This window comes from Onthophagus taurus, chromosome 10, assembly GCF_036711975.1.
Source record: "Onthophagus taurus isolate NC chromosome 10, IU_Otau_3.0, whole genome shotgun sequence".
NCBI classification, from domain to species: Eukaryota; Metazoa; Arthropoda; class Insecta; order Coleoptera; family Scarabaeidae; genus Onthophagus; species Onthophagus taurus.
In genome coordinates, this window is record NC_091975.1 from 14,697,165 (window position 1) to 14,718,258 (window position 21,094).

Sequence of the window (21,094 nt, forward strand, 5' to 3'; positions counted from 1 at the left end):
TACATTTCGCCAAAATGTCTGACGAAAAGAAAAAATTATTGTTGAAACGTGGTAATCTAAAGGGTCAGGTGACTAGGCTGGTTACTTATTTCGAGAACTTTAATAAAGAACAACCAATTGGCGTCGATTTACGTCAGTTAGAAATAAAATTAGAGAAAATCAGACCTGTTTTTGAGCAATATGACGAAATTCAAACTATGATTGAGTTAGAGCAGGGTGTAGAGGACTCTGACGAACGTAAGTTATTCGAAAATTCACATTCTAAGATCGTTGCTGATATCCAGGTATTTTTAAAAGAATTTTTTATCGCAAATAACAATACAACGTAGAAAATAATGTCAAATTACCCCAAATTCACATGTAAACATACCATGGGAATTACGAAGAATGGATCGAGTTTAGAGATACTTTCGTAGATAATAATTGGTGCATGATAATAATTCACTGTCAAACATTCAAAAATTTCATTATTTATGTGCAGCTTTAGAAGATAAAGCCTCGCATACCTTGTTACATTCCGAAATTTGTATGTTATGTGTGGGTGACTTGTTCGTGTATAATGGGTTATGAGTTGCATACATTCGGAAACTTATTATTATTTTTATTTACTTTGTTTACATTTTGTTTGTTTATAACATTTTATTGTATTCTCTTTCAGCAACATATTCTGAGTGTTCCTTTTTTTTCCTTTTAACTCCTATCACTTTAAAATTCTCCTTTTTGTTTTTGAGAGGGTGTCGTAAATTCATGATGTTATCTTGCGCAGACGTAATTTTTTTCGATATTGGGTATAAAAGACCGTTCAAGTTTCTTCTTGAGCTCTCTCTTTCTTACTATATTACCAGAGCCATATTTGGTTTTGGTGTAAAATTTTGTTTCTAATCCATATTTGTGGGATTCACCACTCGAAATAAAGTTTTGGAAAAGTGTTTTTCTTTTACCAAATTGTACGTAGATTCCGGATTTCAACGTATTTCATTACATTTTCTTCTGTCCTCTGGTTAAACCTCGAACATCAGAGGTAAGCATTTTTGTAAGGTCTTTATTAATTAGTTTTTGGCATATTCGTTCACTCTTTCACATTTTTCTTTTGATTCTTAAACTAACAATCTACTAAATCTATTATTTTTCAAAAAATCTAACTACTTTAAAAAAAAAATCTAACTACTTAAAAAAAAAAATTTCTAACTACTTTAAAAAAAAAATTACTAATTACTTAAAAAGAAAAACTATCCTACAAACAAAAATTCTTAAATCTAATATTTCCACGTTTAATTTTTTTTAATTTCTATATCCAGGTTTTTGTTGAGGGGAGCAACTTTTGGCATCTCTTATTAGAACAATTTTTCTGTTGGTATTTTGGAACCATTGTCCAAGGGTATAATTTCCATTACATCCTAAGGATTATTTTTTTTGGAACAAAACAAAGAATATTACCTTAACTTTCCTGAGTCACCAAAATTTGTTGCTGAGGATTTATTTCGAATCGGACCGGTGATCAAGACTTGGAGTAAAGGTCAGATAGAACAACATACTATTATTTTGGTCATTGAAGAATTTGTATCTTATATATTCTTTTTTATTTTTTGATTTTCCTTAAGAAAATCTTTAATTTAATTAATCTTTGGAACATCAAACTTTTTCAATTTTTTTTTAATACCATTTCATTTTTTTTGTAAATTCTTGTTTGGCGAGTTTTTTTTTTAATTCTATTTTTGGCGTTGATTTTTTTTATAATTTTTGATTTCACGTTGAGCTCAGCCATACGGAGTCAGACACGGGTTAATTTTTCATTTTCATTTTTTTGGTATTTTGATTTAAATTTCTTTTTAGTTTTGATTTTCATTTTTTTAAAGCTCGCAAACATCAATATAGTTTTTTTTTGTTGTTTGAACCTAAAAGTTTACGGTTTTATAATTTTGTTATTAGTTTATTTTTTTACTTACCTGTTATTTACATTAGCTTTTAATAAATTTTGCCTGCAACTCAAAACCTATTTTGTTGAGCGTTTATGTTTTGTTGTGTTATTTGTTTATATCACCATACGCCATCATCTCACGTCACAGTTCGTGTTGTACGCGGGGTTAACTGTGTGGCGCCATATAAATACAGGGTGATAAAACTAGTTTTGTCTTTGTTGAAAATTACGTTATTTTTTGTTTGTTTTGATTTAAAATCTTTTAACGCATTTGGCGTCATAACCTTAAGTTCGTTGTCAGCATCTGAAAACAATTACCAGATTGCGTGGGATCTATTAAAGGAAAGGTACGAAAACAAAAGACTGATAATACAAAATCATGTCGCGTCTCTTTTTGAAATTCCATCGTTGCAAAAGGAATCACACGGAAAATTGCGTCAGTTGTTGGATACTTTGAACAAAAACTTACGTGCATTGGAATCACTTGGTCAACCAATTCACACGTGGGATGTGCTCATAATTCATATCGTGGTTAACAAGCTAGACCCTAGCAGTAGGAAAGAATGGCAAGAATTCGATGTAGAAGTTGAATTACCCAACATTGAGCATTTAAGAAAATTTTTGAAAAGACGATGTGAAATCTTAGAAGCTACATCCAAAACATCGAGTCCAAGACCTCAAAACAGCATAAGGTCTAATGCAGCAATCACCAACAATGATAGCAAGTGTGCAAGTTGCAAAGGTGATCACGTAATATACAAGTGTGAAAATTTTTTAAAATTGTCTTCTCAAAAACGACAAGAAGAAGCTAAAAAATTACGTTTGTGCTTTAATTGTTTGAAATTCGGACACGGGATCAAAACATGTCAGTCCAAAGGTTGCAAGGAATGTTCCAAAAGTCATCACACACTTTTACATTCTAAACTGTCAATGGTCCCTGAAAGGAAAAAAAATGGTGACACGGTTCAAGATGATGTTGAAACCAGTATTGTATTACACACCATGAAGTCAACGATTAATGACAGGCAGTATGTCATTTTATCGACTGCTCTAATCGTAATTCGCGACAAATTCAATAAACCATGTAGATTTCGTGCTTTGCTGGACACTGGCAGTCAATCAAGTTTCATGACTTAAAGAGGAATTGAACGTTGATAAATTTCATTGTAATTCAAATATAGTTGGAATAAACAATTCGGTGTCAAAGACTAATTCAAAATGTGTTGTAAAAATTGAAAGTCAAACACGAAGGTACACGAAGGAAGTGACTTGTGTAATTTTGCCTCATGTAACCGCTGTTTTACCAAGACTCAGATTAAACGTTGATTTAAGGATACCGGGTCATATCATGCTGGCCGATACAGAATTCCAGGATGGTGGAGAAATTGATGTGCTACTGGGTGCAAATATATTCTGGGATGTCTTACAAAAGGGAAACATAAAAAAAAAATCCGGACCTAATTTGTACGAAACAAAATTAGGGTGGATATTGGGTGGCTCATGCGACCATCAAAACATTGAAAGGCAGGTATCAACTGTGTGTATTACTGACAAAACATTGACTAAACAATTAGAATCCTTTTGGAAGATAGAAAATTTAGAAAACGGGAAGTCATTATCGTTGGAAGAACAAATATGTGAAAATCAATTTGCGAACACATTTAAGAGAAACCAGGATGGAAGTTTTGTGGTCCAAATACCATTTAACGACAAGATAAATTGTATCGGTCAATCGAAAGAACATGCGTTAGAAAGGTTCAAAGGTTTAGAACGAAGATTGGATAAAAATCCACTTGTGAAACAACAGTATGTGAACTTTATGAGAGACCAAGATCGAAGAATCAGAAATTGACCCAGAAAAGGGTTATTACATTCCACACCATGCTGTTTTCAAAGGTGACGCTGAAAATCAAAAAATAAGAGTAGTGTTTGATGCGTCTGCAAAGACACAACTTTTTGTCGTTAAACAACACGCAATATGTGGGTCCAACTATACAAAATGATCTTTTTTCTATAAAGTTAAAATTCAGACGGCATCGTTTCGTGTTATAAGCTGATATCGTGAAAATGTATCGCCAAGTGCTAATAGCGCCTGAATATCGTATTTATCAATTAATTTTCTGGAGAAACGAGAAACATCAACCGATAGAAATATTCCAGTTAAATACGGTAAAATGCGGTTTTGCAAGTGCACCGTTCCTCGCAATCAGATGTTTGTTCCAATTGGCAAATGACATTGAACAATCTGACCCTGTAATCGCAGAAATAATACGTCAGGACTTTTATGTAGACGACTTGCTTACAGGAGCCGAAACTTTGGAAGAGTTAACAAGCATAAAAAAACGAAAGAAACTCTGGCTTTGGGAAATATCGAACTTAGTAAATGGTGCTCAAATATCAATGATACCAATACAGCAGAAACATTGAAAGACATTCAAGTCAGTGAGTCAGAAAGGGTATTAGGCATTTTTTGGAATCCGAAGGAGGATTGCTTTCAATATAAGGTTAAAATTGAGAACGAAAGCGCAGTAGCGAAGAAAAGAGTAATACTTTCGACCATATCGCGCCTTTTCGATCCCTTGGGTTTGTTAGGCTAAATAATTATATCTGCAAAAATCATTATGCAGAGGTTATGGCAGAGCGGTGCCGAGTGGGATGAAGTTCCAGTTACAGACATACTTGAAAATTGGTTACTCATCAAACAACAGCTTCCAAACATCGAAGCCATACGTATACCAAGACGTGTTTTGGGAGATAATCCGACTGAAATTGTACATGGCTTTTCTGATGCCAGTGAGAGAGCATACGGTGCGTGTGTATGTTCGTACAAAGAATTCAAGTGGAAATTTTAACGTACGTCTGTTATGTGCCAAGTCGAAAATCGCGTCAATTAAACAATTAACATTGCCAAGACTTGAATTATCTGCAGCTACAATCTTAGTAAAGCTGCTGAGAAAGGTAAAAGAATCAATGTCGTTGAAAATTAAAAGAGAAATTTATTGGACAGATTCTACGGTGGTCCTTCACTGGATTACTAAAACTAGTACTCAGTTGAAGACATTCGTCGCTAATAGGGTGTCAGTAATCCAATCCAATTCAAATACAGAGAACTGGCATCACGTGAAGTCAGGTGATAATCCAGCAGACATTATCTCACGAGGAGTTACTGCTGATGAACTTAGTTCGTCTACATTGTGGTTTGAAGGACCTTCTTGATTAAAGTACGAAGAAAACAAATGGCCAAAGGAGATATTCGTTGTAGATCAGAAAGGTATGGAACGGGAAACGAAAAGAGTGAATGTGGTTGTGACAGAACAGGAAGGGATAGACATTTTTGAAAGATTTTCCAGTTTCAACACTCTTGTGAATGTATTGGCTTACGTATTACGATTTATTAACAGTACAAAACATACAAATCACAAGGACACGGGAAAATTAGACGTTACTGAAGTAAAAAGATCAGTCGATTATATAGTAAAGATAGTGCAGAAAGAATGTTTTGAAAGTGAAAGACGAGACCTGAAGAGTAAAGGTAAGATATCTAATAAAAGTGCACTTTTACCATTACGTCCGCTCTTAGACAAAAATGACATCTTACGAGTAGGTGGCAGGTTAACAAATACGAGCTATGCTTATGAAAAGAAACATCCGTGTATATTGCCACGCCAGCATAAATTCACGCATCTCTTATTCAAGTACGAACACGAACGATTATTACATTGTGGTGCGCAAACGCTTCTTTCAACAATCAGAGAAAAGTTTTGGCCTATTGGAGGCAAGTCTTTAGCAAAAAGAACAATCAAGGAGTGTAATACTTGTTTCAAAACTCTTCCACGAACTTATGAATGTAAGATGGGAGATTTACCGCGTGACAGGGCAAGTCCTAGTCAACCATTTGCGATAACCGGCCTAGATTTTGCTGGACCATTTTTGTTAAAAGATAGACTAACACGTGGCACAAAGTTGATCAAGGTTTATGTATGCACATTTGTATGTTTTTCCGTCAAAGCCGTGCACCTTGAGTTTTTGTCAGACCTCACAATGGATGCTTTTTTGGCAGCGTTGAAAAGATTTACTGCAAGGAGAGGTCTGTGTTTAGAAATATATTCTGACAACGCAACAAATTTCGTGGGTGCTAGAAATGAACTCTCAAGGTTGTACAAATTTTTGAGATTTAATACTGACAATATCACAGAAAAATTGACGAGAATTGGCATAACCTGGCATTTTTCTCTTCCAGGTTCCCCTCATTTTGTTGGCTTGTGGGAATCTGCTGTTAAAATAATGAAGTCGCATTTGAAAAGAGTGATTGGAAATTGTCACTTAAATTTGGATGAATTTAATACCATTTTGGCACAGGTAGAGGCATGCATGAATTCCCATCCACTTTACCCGATAAGTGATAACCCTAATGATCCCACTCCTCTCACTCCTGGGCATTTTTTGATTGGCGGTCAACTACAAGCTTTACCTGAAAGAAACATGTTGGACTGCAATACCAACCTATTATCACGTTGGAAGAAGACACAACATATTGCGCAACAGTTTTGGAAATTATGGGTCCGTGATTATATTGGTCATTTGCAAGGCCGAACCAAATGGCGACAAGAAGCAATCTGTCAAGCCAAACCAGGTAACGTGGTATTAGTAAAAAATGAAAACTTCCCACCCCTGCAATGGCCACTTGGAGTCATCATCGACGTCCACCCAGGAAAGGTTGAAGCTGTTCGAGTGGCTACGATCAAGACCGAAAAGGGGATACTGAAGCGTTCAACAAGGAAATTATGCAAGTTACCGACTCAGTAACTTTATTCAACAATAAATTTGTAGAGTTAATGTTTTATTGGTTGTTTGTATTTTGTGTTTAATGGTTTTGTTTGTATTTTTGTATTTTTCAAAATAAACTGTACTTATTTTGAGCTGGCCGAAATGTTGAGGGCCGCTGTGAATATCGAGACGCATGCGTACGGTAGTTTTTAAGGAAACAACTAAAAACAGGTGCATTCGTGTATATTCTTGTCGAAGTAAAGATGGCGAACGTCCATAAGCGTTTTGTTCACAATAAATGATTTTAAATTAAAGAAAAGTGTGTGTTTCTGTGTATCAAATCCAGAATCAGAACAATTACATATACAGTGCTTTGAAAGTGTCGAATATACCCTATGGCGGATTTAAGTGGGTTGAGGGAAACAACATCAACTTCAATGTACCTGAGGATAACCCTGAAGGTTACATTTTAGAAGTTGATCTCGAGTACCCTGAATCCATTCATGATTCACATTGTGACCTTCCATTTTACCCGAAACATCGCACACCGCCAAATTCAAAACAAACCAAATTAATGGGCACTTTATATAATAAAGAGCGATACGTATTGCCTTATCGTAATTTACAACAAGCGATTGAAAATGGTTTAATTTTAACAAAAATTTATCGTGCTTTGGAATTTAAACAGTCGGCTTGGTTGAAATCATATATAGATTTAAACATTAAATTTAGAACCGTGGCGATTAATGACTTCGAGAAAAATTTAATAAACAATGCCGTATTTGGCAAGACGATGGAAAATATCCGAAAACATTCCATTGTGAAGCTGCAGCAATATGACACATAAAAAGACACAAAAAAAGACATAAAAAGTAAATGTTCACCACCAAACACCACACGATCTGGCAGCACGACGTCATCAGCTCGATAACTAAATAAGGCCCTTTTGGCAGTTTTCACCCGTGCCATGTTGTTCGTGCTTGTTATAGGCGACAGGAGGTTGTAGGGGGGAATTTTTCGATTTCAAGCATCGTTAACGAGATATTCACCATTTTATAACCTTAAAGCCAAACGCTTCGTGTCCGGATGTGTCAAGGCCTCGATGTATCGACGATAACGTCATCGTGATAAGGCGGTAGCCTCATTCAAATTCCCAGCCTAAAAGAGGGTTCTCGGAGAATGCTATGCTCTGATTGAGCTACCCTGCCCACGCGCACCCGCACTCTGTCCGCCCGTACCCCGCACCCTAGCATCCAGCCGGTAATTCGGATGTATCAAGGCCTCGATGTGTCGACGATGACGTCATCGTGATAAGGCCCGTCGATCTAGATAGTCTCATTCAAATTTCCCGCCAAAAAGAGGGTTCTTGGAGAATGCTACGATCTGATTGGTTGAATTTAAAATGCGGGCGTGGCCAGGACCTCGAAAGGAGGTAGTGGTGGTGATAAAATGTGAATTTGGACCCCTATGTTAAATCTTATGGGATTTTGAGCCAGAACGCACATAGCTATACTACTGAGGTGATTACAGATGGTGAAATTACTGAACTAGGAGGTATGAGCTTAATATTCAAAGGATCAAAAGATGTTGGAAAATTGAATCCAGCGCATCTCATCGACTTCGTAAAAACTTTGGAAAATGGGTGGCGTTTCCCCGTGCAGAACCCTCTTGGGTTTAGTTCCACTACCAACCACTAGGTGGCGCAATAAAATAGTCAGCAGGTAAATTTTAAGCTGCGCCATCTATGGCCCATCCGGTAAACCACCCCTTCACTACACATCAAGAGATGGCGCCTTTTTAGTTTCACTACACATCACCAGATGCCGCCACATTAATTTTGAATGTCAAATTTCCCAACGCCATCTATCGCTCATCAGGTAAACCACCCCTTCACTACACACCACCAGATGGCATCTTTTTTAGTTTCACTACACACCACCAGATGGCGCCACATGAATTTCAAATTTCCCGCCAAAATTCAAATTTTCCGTCACTTCCTGCGTGCATGCGCAAAAGTTGCAGAATTAAGGATTCACTTCCGGTCCAGAACTCTCATTAATGATGATGGAGTATATAACCGTAGTATATATGGTTATAACTCCCTCATCATAACTGATGAGGGAGTTTGATCCATGTTGAACAGTTATTTTCTGTAATATAAATTAAATAAAAGCAATACGTTTTCTGGTCTTTTTTATTTACTGCCTGACCGGCTTCGGCTTGCGTCATCATCAGAGACACCATAATGAGAATATTATATATTTTTTATGTATTATGCTCTTTTAAAAGATATTTTCAGTAGGACCGATTGGTTTAAAACTAATAAGCTAGAGGGCATTATCTGCAGCGATTCCATAGCTTTAGTATGAGCTTTAGTTTCAATAAATATCTTTTTGAAATCTAAGATTTCAGGAAGAGTTGTTATTGGTTTACTAGTTTCTTTTTCTAAGCGATGTTGAAGATCTAAAGATTGTTCTTGTAGTTTGTGTACTAACTCCCTAAACTTGTTAATTGTTGATTCTCGATCAGCAATCGTTTCCATAGCTGCATCTCTTTCCCTTTTTGCTTCTCTTGTACTAGCGTGAGCCATGTCGAGTTCTTCGCGAAGATCCATCTCTAATTCAGCATTACTTTCGACTAATTGATCGTTCATGTCTTGTAATATTTCTAAATCGGCGATTTCTTCTTCAAGTTTTACTACTTTTTCTTCAAGAGTTAATTTTTGGTCGGCTAAAATAATCACCATTTCTTCCGCACCCAAAGCGGCGTCAACCTAAAAATAATTTCAACATAAACAAAATAAACCTCGATGCATTTATTTAATCTAGTTTCAACGAAAACAAAATGCTATTTAAGTCTTGGCTCTGGACACGTTTCTAATGGCATTTAGTGTTTTGTCATATTTTCCCTGGTTATTGGTTTTTCTTGAAAAGTCAGGTTGTTTAGTCTACCCCATAGATAAAAATCTAAAAGGGGTGAAAGAGATGTGGGTTTTGCTCGAACCAAGAATGTATATTATGCAAGTTTACACCAGCTTGTTGAAAGATGATTCATGCATTCATAGCATTTGTGATAAAAGGTTTGGTTTGCCCGAATCATATTTAAAAGTCATTGATACTAGTTCAGTCTGTTATCATATTCGGTATCTGTTAAGGCCTGATGAAAAACAATGTGGTAGAGATGCATATTATTCTGTTGAGGAATCTTGTGGATAATTGTTTTCTGGGTTCCCAGATTATGTGGGATTACATTGCGCACCAATGTGATTTACGAATTCATAGAGATGTCTGAACGGGCTACACGTTGCCAGTTTCCCGTAATCGCTAAGCCAATCTTAAAAACATTTCTAGAGAAAAATGCCTTTCCTTGTCGTAATTGCATTGCACATTTTTGCCATGCAGTTGCATCATATTCGAAACATTGAAAATAAATTATCGTACGCTCTATCATACGCTTCTTCGTTAGTAAATTGTTTAAATTGTAAATGTTTAAACATGTTTACAGTTGCTATGGATATGTGATTTGTTTTTTTTTCGATGAGGTAACTGGATCCGATTGACGGCACTCGAGTTTTGTCATTTTCTTCTATAATTCGAGAACGGATGGCGATATCGAGATGTGGTTTTCACTAATATTTAACAAATTTTATGGTGACTAAGGGTCTGTGAAGTAAATAGTATCATAAAAATCACAAAAATATGTGATCGCTACAGACAACGCCCTCTACCTTATTTGTATTAAACCAAACGCTCTCGTCTAACTTTCTGAGATTGCGGGAATTTTATGTTTCTCTATGGCAGTTGCGCCCTCTAGCGACTGAATTACGAAGTTCAAAATAATTTCCAGCTATTTCTCTTGCCCACTTTGCCTATAACTATTTTTTCCCATACCTCCATGCCTTACCGTCGTCGAGATAGCCACTCCGTTCCTTTAATGGGACATCTAGTATATAAATAATAAATTAACTAATAACTAATCTAATAAATTAAGATCGTCTTAGTATCGTCGTAGTATATATCTCGGTAAATGTTGACTTTATAAAAAAACGTTTTATACAAAAGTTGTTTAATATTTTATTTTCCATAATAAGACTGCATTCAATTGTTTTTAATTCAGAAAACAAATGAGTAATAACACTTGAATTTTTTTTAATGGCTATATTAATATATACATCGTGTTCAGAAATTGGCGGATAATCTACACGTGGCGACATTCTACAACTGACTCTGAATCGAAAATCTTAATCTCAAAATGTTGTTCTACTATGTTGCCAAATGTGTTTTTCATGACGATATGATAATGAAAAAATGTTAAAAACGAATTTTAAAGTTAAAGAGAATAACAAAAAAAACTAGTTTTCAAAATTCATTCTAAATTACAGTTTATTTATCAATAGATATTGAATATGAATGATTATTTATGGACAAACTATCCGACCTTTGAGGACCTCATGAAGACGTATAAAGACGCATGGTACAACATTTTACAATTAAGATTTTCTCTTTAGAATCGAACGAAGAATGTCGCTACGTGTAGATTATCTGCCAATGTCTGAACATTCTATATATACAGAGTGTCGCAGCGAGACCGGTCATTAGACGTTTCTGGGGTTCTGGCCGAAATAAAAATTTGAGAATTCAGACTTAAGTATTATCAATTACGTTCTCTTCGACTAAAATATTTTCACATTTCTAGCACCTCCGGTTATACCGGAAGTCGCCTCCTTTATTTTTGTAAATGGAACACCAAATATACACCCTGTATATTTTTACATATTTGGATTTGTCTGTTTTCAAGGATTATAAATAACTTTACTTTTTGCAATTTGATTCATCCGTTCTTGAGTTATTCGAATTTTTCTAGAAAAATCTGTTCCAGAAGACATTTCTTCAAAAAATCAGAGAACACTCGATTTTTGAGACATCAATCAAAGATTCAGAACGTGCTTAAGCAACATGATGGAGTATGTTTTGGTGCCGAGAACGGCTGTCTAGATCGTTTGGTCACTTTACTATGGCACGTTAACTTTTTGCAATTTGGAAGTACCATAACTTAATTTTTTTAAATAACATCCCCCATATTTTATTACTTAGTCGTCTTTGGCGTCTCATTTTACATCTTTTATACTGCATATGTCCTATACCTAACATTAATAGTTTGGGAAATAATTAGGGTTTTTTGAAAAGTGCTCATATACATATCATATACATATCATATCGATATTAACCTAGTGTGCCATGGAAAACAAATGTTTAATGACTTATTGACAAACGCCAAAGTCTGATTTACCTTCTTTGATGCGTGTGAGTTTGAAACCAGTTAAAATGGATTTTCGACGAATTAATCACGTGTTAAACTGACCAAAAAGTCAGCGTGCATTTTTAAAAAAACTGTAATTATCTAGGATTGTTTTTGGTATCTTAAAAAATCGATGAGTGATAATTTTTTGAAAGCTATTTATAATGATTCAGAAATTTTAAATGAAACACGTTTCCATCGTTTATTGTCCTTCTAAAAATCTAAATACATAATTACAAGCGAACCCTACTTTTATCTACATAAATATTTTATTAACAAAGATTTTATTTGGTAATATTGACGTTGATATCTTCATTAATTCAATAATTTTTGGCTGTTTATGGATTCATTTGTGTCTTAAAATTTTTTACACAACTCAAGCAACTATGACTAACTCTTCCAAGTGTTTCGTTACTTGTAGAAATGACCATATTAAACAATTATTTTTGCCACCGACCACGCTAACTCCGATTTGATGGGTTCCGCTTTGGTCGATGGCAAGCGCAGATTAATCTGGGTCGTATTTGCAATCGATTCTTAACCTTTAGAGGACCGGGACCACCACTTAAGTGGTGGTGGAAAACAAATAATTGTATTCAAGTTTTATACGCTGATAATATGCATATGCAACTAAAGACTTCTTCGAACACTTGTAAAAATATTTTATAAGCTTAGCTAGCAAGTGTATCTCTATAGTGAGCGCAACCTCACCTCGTTGCGCTGCACGTTTATTTGGACTCGGCTAAGGCATATACCCACGGCTATCACGACCCATATTATCAGACTTCGACCTGTTCTTCACGTGTTATTCTTATTTTTGAACTGGTTTCAACATTTTTTCTTTTCTTGATAAAAATATTTTTATTTTCTATATAAATTTGTATATACATTATATAATTTTATTTTTATAATTTTATATATTTTCTGTATAAATTAATTATTTCTTTCTTTTCTTCATAAATATATTTTTTATTTTCTATATAAATTTGTATATACATTATATAATTTTATTTTTATAATTTTATATATTTTCTGTATAAATTCATTATTTCTTTCTTTTCTTCATAAATATATTTTTTATTTTCTATATAAATTTCGCATTAGCTGCAACATAAATACTCTCAAATTGAAATTAATTTTATACATATAGCAATGAATATCGAAAATGAAACTTGGAGTAGTGGTGAATCGGAGGTTGATGAACAAGTTGATTTGGATATGACAGAGGAATCTAAAGTTGAAGCTATTGATACAGCAGATGATCAATCCGATGAACCTAATGTTGATGTGGTTTATGACAATTGGTACTACCCCTCAATAAAAGACTTTACTGGACAAGCTTGCATTATTGAAAATATTTCAATAAAAGGCTCCATTAGATTATTTTGAATTCTTTTTTGACTCGTTTCTCCTAGATACCATAAGAGTACAAACCAATATTTATCAAGACCAGAATCCCGAAAAGAATCGTGTGGATATGAAGCCGTGGAGCCCCGTGACCGATAATGAATTACGTATTTTTTTTGCATTATCAATTAATATGGGACACGTTCGAAAAAATGCATTGAAAGACTATTGGAGCAAAGATCCTCTTCTGCTAACTCCAATATTTGGGGACTATATGTCGCGAAATAGATATCTACAAATTCTGCGATATCTTCATTTTGCTAATAATGAAGATGTAATAAATCATCCTTTGAAAAAAGTAAAACCAGTAATTGACTATCTAAAAAATAAGTTTTCTAATACCATCAATGCAGGAAGAAATCTTTGTATAGATGAAAGCTTACTCTTGTGGAAAGGACGACTAAAGTTCAAGCAGTACTTACCTCTCAAAAGAAAACGTTTTGGTATCAAATTGTTTGAACTGGTGGACTGTGAAACCGGATTTTTACTTGATTTTATTGTGTATACTGGCTCAGACACAGATTATGATAAATTTAACTTAAGAGTTTCGGGGGATATCGTAGCTCATTTCATGAAACCATATCATAATAAGGGTCATATTTTATTTATTGATAACTGGTACTCATCACCACAGCTTGCAGAATTTCTGCACAGCCGAGATACAGGGGTTTGCGGAACTGTAAAAAAAAATCGAAAAGGAATGCCCGTTTTGAAATCCAAGCTAAACCGTGGTGAAGTAGAAGTTGCCCACACCGACGTCTGGATGGTACTAAAATGGATGGATAAAAAAGAAGTTTTTGTCATAACAACAGTTCATGAAGTCGAATTTTGTGCAACTGGTAAAAAAAACTATAAAACTCAGCAAGACATTATAAAACCACGTTGTATTCATGACTACAATAAAAATATGGGGCTATTGACAATATCGACAGACAGCTATCTTTGACGGAGACGGTGAGAAAATCAATGAAGTGGTACCGAAAACTATTTTTCCATCTGCTTGATTTGATATTGATGAATGCGCATGTACTATTCATGATCAAAACTAAGCAAAAAGCGTCCTTTTCCAACTTTCGTTTATGTATAGTAAGGGATTTATTGAAATTAGATTCTAATGAACCGTCGCCTTCATCATCTGGCGTCGATCTTCGACTACAGGGGCGCCATTTTCCCACAAAAATTGTAGATGAAACCTCACAACGAAAATCTTTGCAACGTAATTGTGTATTATGCGCAATGTCTAAACAAAGGCGCCGAACTGCGTACCAATGTAACGTATGTCATAAAAGTTTATGTGTCGCACCATGTTTCGAAATATATCATACAAAAACTAAATTACCATAACACATTTATATACTATAATCAGGTAATCAAAAAAAAATTAAAATATACAAAAAATAAGTCTAATATTACGGCGTTTGCTCAGAATAACGCTAAAAAAGAGCATTATTAGGAAACATTCTACATAATACAATATTATATTATATACAAACTATGAGACAAAAAGGTTTATTACCTATATCTTACATTTTACATGAAAATGATTCAAATGACAGTTGTTCTGTACGAAGGTGGAAATAAAACGATGGTATTATTTTTTGACATTGACATTATTTTCAAAGTCATACGAAGGTCACGACCATTTTTTTATATAGGACGCTATATTTTTTATTGAAAAATCTGAATCTATGATAAAAAAGTAAAGAATTCTGTAAAAAAAAATTTTTATTTGCGTTGGTATTTTGCCAGTTAATTGGGCCACCATGTATAAAATGTCATAATTAATAAAAAATGATAATTCCATCTTATTCAGTGATCTCCAAACCCTTTAGAAATCTTTCTGTTCAAATTTGAAAACTTGAAAATTTTTTCTTACCTTTGCGGTCCGGGCCCACCACTTAAGTGGTGGTCTATGTTATCAGTACTTTGTATATGATAAATATATCATATGAAGTACATTTTGTATCGATTTTCTTCAGACAATATGTTACCTAAAATCCCGGCCCTCTAAAGGTTAAAGAGTGTCTTACTTCTATTCTCACAAAAAAAAATAAGGATAATGATATTAATAAAATTTCAAAGTTTAAAATGAATGATATTTAATAGTGAACGTAAGACATAGATAGCTATCTTTGACTTCAATCAGGGACTCTATTGGTCAACAAAAACAACCAAAATCTGGAGAGTCAAAATCACAAATAAAATGAAATAACCTCAAAAATTCACAGATTTAGTTATGATTATCTCTCTCTGATATTTAATTTGAATATATACTATTATTGAATATTATTTGAATATTTAAAACATTAATTCAGTTAAATTAATTATTAATAATTAAGATCAGCAAAAATTTAAGTTAAATTATTTATAACAAAAAAAATTATTAAAATAGAAACGTTAAGAAGAAAACTTATCTCAAAATGATATAGAAATCCGTGGTATGAATTCGTCAGTTATCCAGAATCAATTTCATTCCAATTCGTTGTCGAAGTAGTTCGTCGTGTAAAACCAAGGTTTATAGAACATAAGGTTACCTCATTCCCTATGCCTCTGTAGTATCGATTATTACCCCGCAAATTGACGTCACTGGTTCGATACAGTTAGAATAAAAGATAGCCTATACGTGCCTATACTGTGGTACAGTCTATATAAAATATTGAAACATCGCATCGTGTTGTGTTGTTCATAGAACCAGCTACGTCACTGACCCACCTTGCCTCTCAGAGGAGGAGAATCGGTATTGGGTAACCTTATGTTCTATAGACCTTGGTGTAAAACCAAATAAGAGGTTAGGTTAAGGTTCGGATGACAACGTTAGTTGATGGTACTGCGAAATGCGACGCACAATAACCTTGACGCAGGAAACTCAAGGTCAACCAGAAAACCCAACGAAGGGACTAATTAAGAAATACTCTCCAAAGAGAAAAAAAGAAGTCCTTACGAAATCTCACGGCAACACTTTCTTCTGTCACAAGAAGTCTAGGGAATAAAGTATACGAACATTAAACTTGTGTATTTTATAAAAGAAAAAACCTTACCAAAAGTTGTAATGGACGAAGCGTGAAGTTAACCCTTAAATCCGAAAATATCGGTTCGATCTACGATCAAATAAGTAATCGGCCTTAATACACTGTTGGAAATAATTCACGAGCACACCCTGTATAATCTGAACGCGTGTGTCTAGCGCAATAAAATTTGGAATGGAAGTAGTGTAACTTACTCTCACATGGAGAACGGCACAACTCTGCTAGGAGGAGAAACATCAATAGCGAGAGTATCCCCCGTGAGCTTCGCGTACCATCGCTACACGACGTGGCATGGAGTCTATAAGTCGCTATATTGTAGCGAGAGGGATGGCCAACCATGCCACCTCAACTCGCCTCCATAGCTCCTCAACGTTAGCCGAGGAAGCCGGATAACGTAGAAGTCTCCGACCAGTCATGTCCCAAACATATTCGATCGGATTCAGATGCGGAAACCGAGCTATCCATGGAAGCATTCGTATACGGTGCTCTTCCACAAAGGTCTGCACAAAAAACGCCCGATGTGCTGTCGTACGTTGTCGTGCATGTATAGCAGACCTGGGAGCCGCCGAACGTAGAGAAGCACAACGGACCGTAGCACCTCATCTACGCTTCGTTGACCCGTCATGGTCTGCTATACACGCAGCAGACGTGTACCTCCGCCATATGTAATCGCACCCGATACCATAATGCTCGGTTGTCAGTGGATAGGGCGTTCTTGCACACACTGCTCGAGTAGACGATAAAATTCGCGCATCACCGGTGCTCAATTCGAATCTTGATTCGTCGGAAAACAAAATGTCCCTCTACTCGGCAATCTACTAATGCCTAGCGTCGACCCACTCGTGACATATGCTGCGGTGATCGGATGTTACTGGAATCCGCTGTACCGCATGACGCGCGCGCCAGTCCACTATCTACCAAACGTCGCCGTACAGTTCGCGTAGTGAGTGCACCTTCCCCTGCCAGTGGCCAAACAGCTCCAAGTTGCCTTGAGGAGGACACACACGACGCTAAAGCGCTGAGCACAAGAGCGTGATCCTCGTGTGCTGGGGACGCGCAGGGCCGTCCCGGCCGCGGCTGAAGGTACCTATGTCCTACCTCAGACCATTCTCACCATGCCCGTTGCACTGCCGATAACGACCGCTCGAGACGACGCGCAATTTCACAGAACGATACACCCTCAAGTGCATACCCACAAACATTCCTCGCTCAAACTCGCTTAAGTAACGGTAGGGTGTGCTCGTGAATTATTTCCTACAGTGTATATTCGTAAATAAACGAACCAAGTAGTATAGATTCGCCGATTCAAGAACCTCCTCCTCGAACCTGCGTTCTAGGAGGAGGTTCTTGAATCGGCGATTCTTTTGGGGGTCGGAGGAGATTCGATGAAGAGTGGAGGAGGTCAATTAACTTGAGAATGTCATGTAATTTTGAGAAAGTTATTAAAAATGTGTCTTGTGTTTCAACGTGTTCACCTAGATGAAAACAATTACTAAGCTTATCCTTCGACGTTTCTCAATGAACTGTTAATGTCTTCGATATATCTAAAAAAAAAGTTCAGTTTGTTCAAAGTTTTTATAATTTAAGTTAATTAGTCGGCCGTTCCGTATTTTATTCGTTATTGTTATTCAGTTGTTCTCACGAGTTGTTGTAGTTGACATCAAAAAGCATAATAAATCGTTCCGTGTAATTTTCGTTAAAAAGTAGATTCAATCGTGTTAATACACACGTTCGATAGAAGCACTTCGGCTTTTATTTGCTATTCGAAGAGATACTTCTACTTATTCTACAAGAACAGTAAGATTTTTCCTTTTTGACAGTTTTTTTCTAACACCCGCGTTTTTAAGTAACTTTCTATAAGCGTCTAAGATTTTTCCCGCGCCGGTCTCGACTATTTCTTAACACAGTTAAAAGATATATCGATATATCCTTTCTGTGTATAATAAGTTATTATACACAAAAAGGTATACGGTTTTGAGGCATGTAGGTATACAAATAAGTGAGTTATGACCTTATCTGTCGCGCACGAACTGTGTTGGCTTGTATATGGCTCTACTACTTGGTTATGTGGCGCCAGAGAATGACTTCGTCGAAGATGGTCAATTGTTCAGGGTTGTCGTAGAGGCATCTTATTCATCTTGTTGAACGACCAAACTAGTTGTAGCATAGCTGTGGCCGAGAGGATGCATCAACCTCCTGGTGCATCTTGAATAACAGCCTAACGTATAGAAAATCTGCTCTAGTGTATTCAAAGCGAATGAATCCGTCGGAGACGTGAGAACGTGAGACTGCAGAACGGTGATCTGTTGGGTTCGAAATCCGAACTAGACGTCTGGTATAACCTTCAGTTCCTCCACTCTGGTCTGAATTCCGTCGTTGCCTGAATATTTTCTCGGGCTGAGACCATTCAGTGCCTCCGCCCTTACTACCACGATTTCGTCCACGTCATCTTCGTCAAATATCAATCGCACGTTTCGATAGATGCATCAGATGCAGGCGAATTTGTCAATTTCTTCTTTAATAATTTATTCCTAGAATTTTCAATAATAACATCTTATAATTTTTATATCTTATCATAAACTAGAATCTTTAAGCTTTAATTTAGAAGACTTTAATCATGATTCTTAAAAATACAGGGGATAAGTATTTTTAAAAATCATTTTTAATTTATAAATTTGGCAATTTCTTCCTTCATGATTTTTACATAAAAATTTCAATAATATTATCTTATAGTTAAATAATATGTTATTACACTGTTGCAAATAATTCACGAACACACCCTGTATAGTCTGAACACGTGTGTCTAGCGCTATGAAATTTGGTATGGAAGTACTAAAGTGGGTTAATTTACCCTCACATGGAGAGCGGCGCAACTCTGCTGGGAGGGGATATATCAATAGCGAGAGTATCCCTCGTGAACAGCGCGTACCATCGCTACACAACGTGGCATAGAGTCGATAAGACGCTGTATTGTAGCGGGAGGGATGGCCAACCATGACGCCTGCATAGCTCCTCAACGTTAACCGGGGGAGCCGGATAACGTTGAAGTCTTTGACCAATTATGTCCCAAATATGTTCGATCGGATTCATTTCCGAAGAACGAGCTGGCCATGGAAGCATTCGTATACGGTGTTCTTCTACAAAGGTCTGTACAACACGCATGATGTGCGGTCGGCCGTTGTTGTGCATGTATAACAGAAGTGGGCGTCGTCAAACGTAGGGAAGCACAACGGGTCGTAGCACCTCATCTACGTATCGTTGACCCGCCATTGTCTGCTGCATATGAGGCAGACGTGTACGTCCACCATGTGTAACCCATGATGTCCGGTTGGCGGTTGGCTCATCACGTCTCCGACGAACCAAAATTCGCGCGTGACCGGTACTCAATTCAAATCTTGGTTAGTCGTAAAATAAATTGTCCCTCCACTCGGCAACTTACCAATGTCTAGCGTCGACCCACTGGTGACGTATGCGGCGGTGCTCGGGTGTTAGTGGAATCCGCTGTATCGCACGACGCGCGCGATAAGTGCGCCTTCCCTTCTCGCTGGCCAAATAGCTCCAAGTTGCCTTGAGGAGGACGTACACCACTCTAAAGCGCTGAGCAGAAGGGCGCGATACTCGCGTGCTGTGGTCCCGGCCCCGGCTGGGTGTGTGTATGTCCTAGCGCAGACCATTTTCGACATGCCCATTGCACTGCAGATAACGACCGCTCGAGATAACGTGCAATTTCACGGAACGATACACCCTCAATGTGCATACCCACAACCATTCCTCGCTTAAGTAATGCGATCGCCCTTCCATTGCGCACAGAGTGCAACAACAAATTGGTCCCTCACACCACACTAAAAACAACCGGTGTATCCCACCCATTCGGTCTCCATAGCGAAGGAATCTTTCACTTGGAAGGGCGGCTCAGTCAACAATAACACGACAGAAAAACTCGAAACTCGCTGAATAAACTCGTCTACAGTAAACCTTTATGCTCCTCAAATATTATAGATTTATCTTCATGCGTTCAGATTATATAAGTGTGCTCGTGAATTATTTCCAACAGTGTATTAGCATCATGTCATAAGGTAGAATATTTAAGCTTCAATTTAAAACACGTATCAAGTTTATGAAAGATTATTTAAAATCGAATCACAAGTCTCTATTATAATAAAGTAATTATCATAGGTTAAGTATTTTATTATGTAACTGTAGTAGATTAACTTAGAAACATTAAATAAAAAAACGTAGCAATCAAATAAGAGGAGAAATTAATGTAGAAACGATAGCACATTTTGTACAACTTTGCAATTCCGCCAGCAAATCGCATTAGAAGTAATAAAAGAAGTGATAAAAATAATTTATAAAAACAATTTATATTTAATAGAGCACGCGATGAATTGATAAGATAGATCATCAAGCGTTATTAAGCACAAACCGATATGAATAAATTTTTAAACTCTAATAGCTTTCTGAATGATATTAAATATAAAAACTTAACCGTTTCATTCAATCGTTTTAGTTCGCTCGCTTTAAATATGTCGAAAACATTCGGGTTTTACCTTTTACAAGAATATTTGCTAAAATACCAATCTTTGCCAACACAGCAAGGACTACGCGGTTTTGGACCGATAATTTTGATTGGTATAAATATAATTTGTGGAATCTGCCCATTTATATCAACATTTAT

General features: G+C 36.3%; 1 protein-coding gene across 1 annotated transcript; it reads right to left on the minus strand.

Annotated features, from left to right (window-relative positions):
- Nucleotides 1-8,957: 8,957 nt before the first annotated feature.
- Nucleotides 8,958-10,581, minus strand: LOC139431605 (dynactin subunit 1-like). The gene is made up of 2 exons (XM_071199604.1): nt 10,576-10,581; nt 8,958-9,458 (listed from the first exon to the last, which is right to left on the minus strand). Exons 1-2 carry the CDS (start codon nt 10,579-10,581, stop codon nt 8,958-8,960), a joined length of 507 nt encoding a protein of 168 aa, XP_071055705.1.
- Between the last annotated feature and the right edge of the window lie 10,513 nt (nt 10,582-21,094).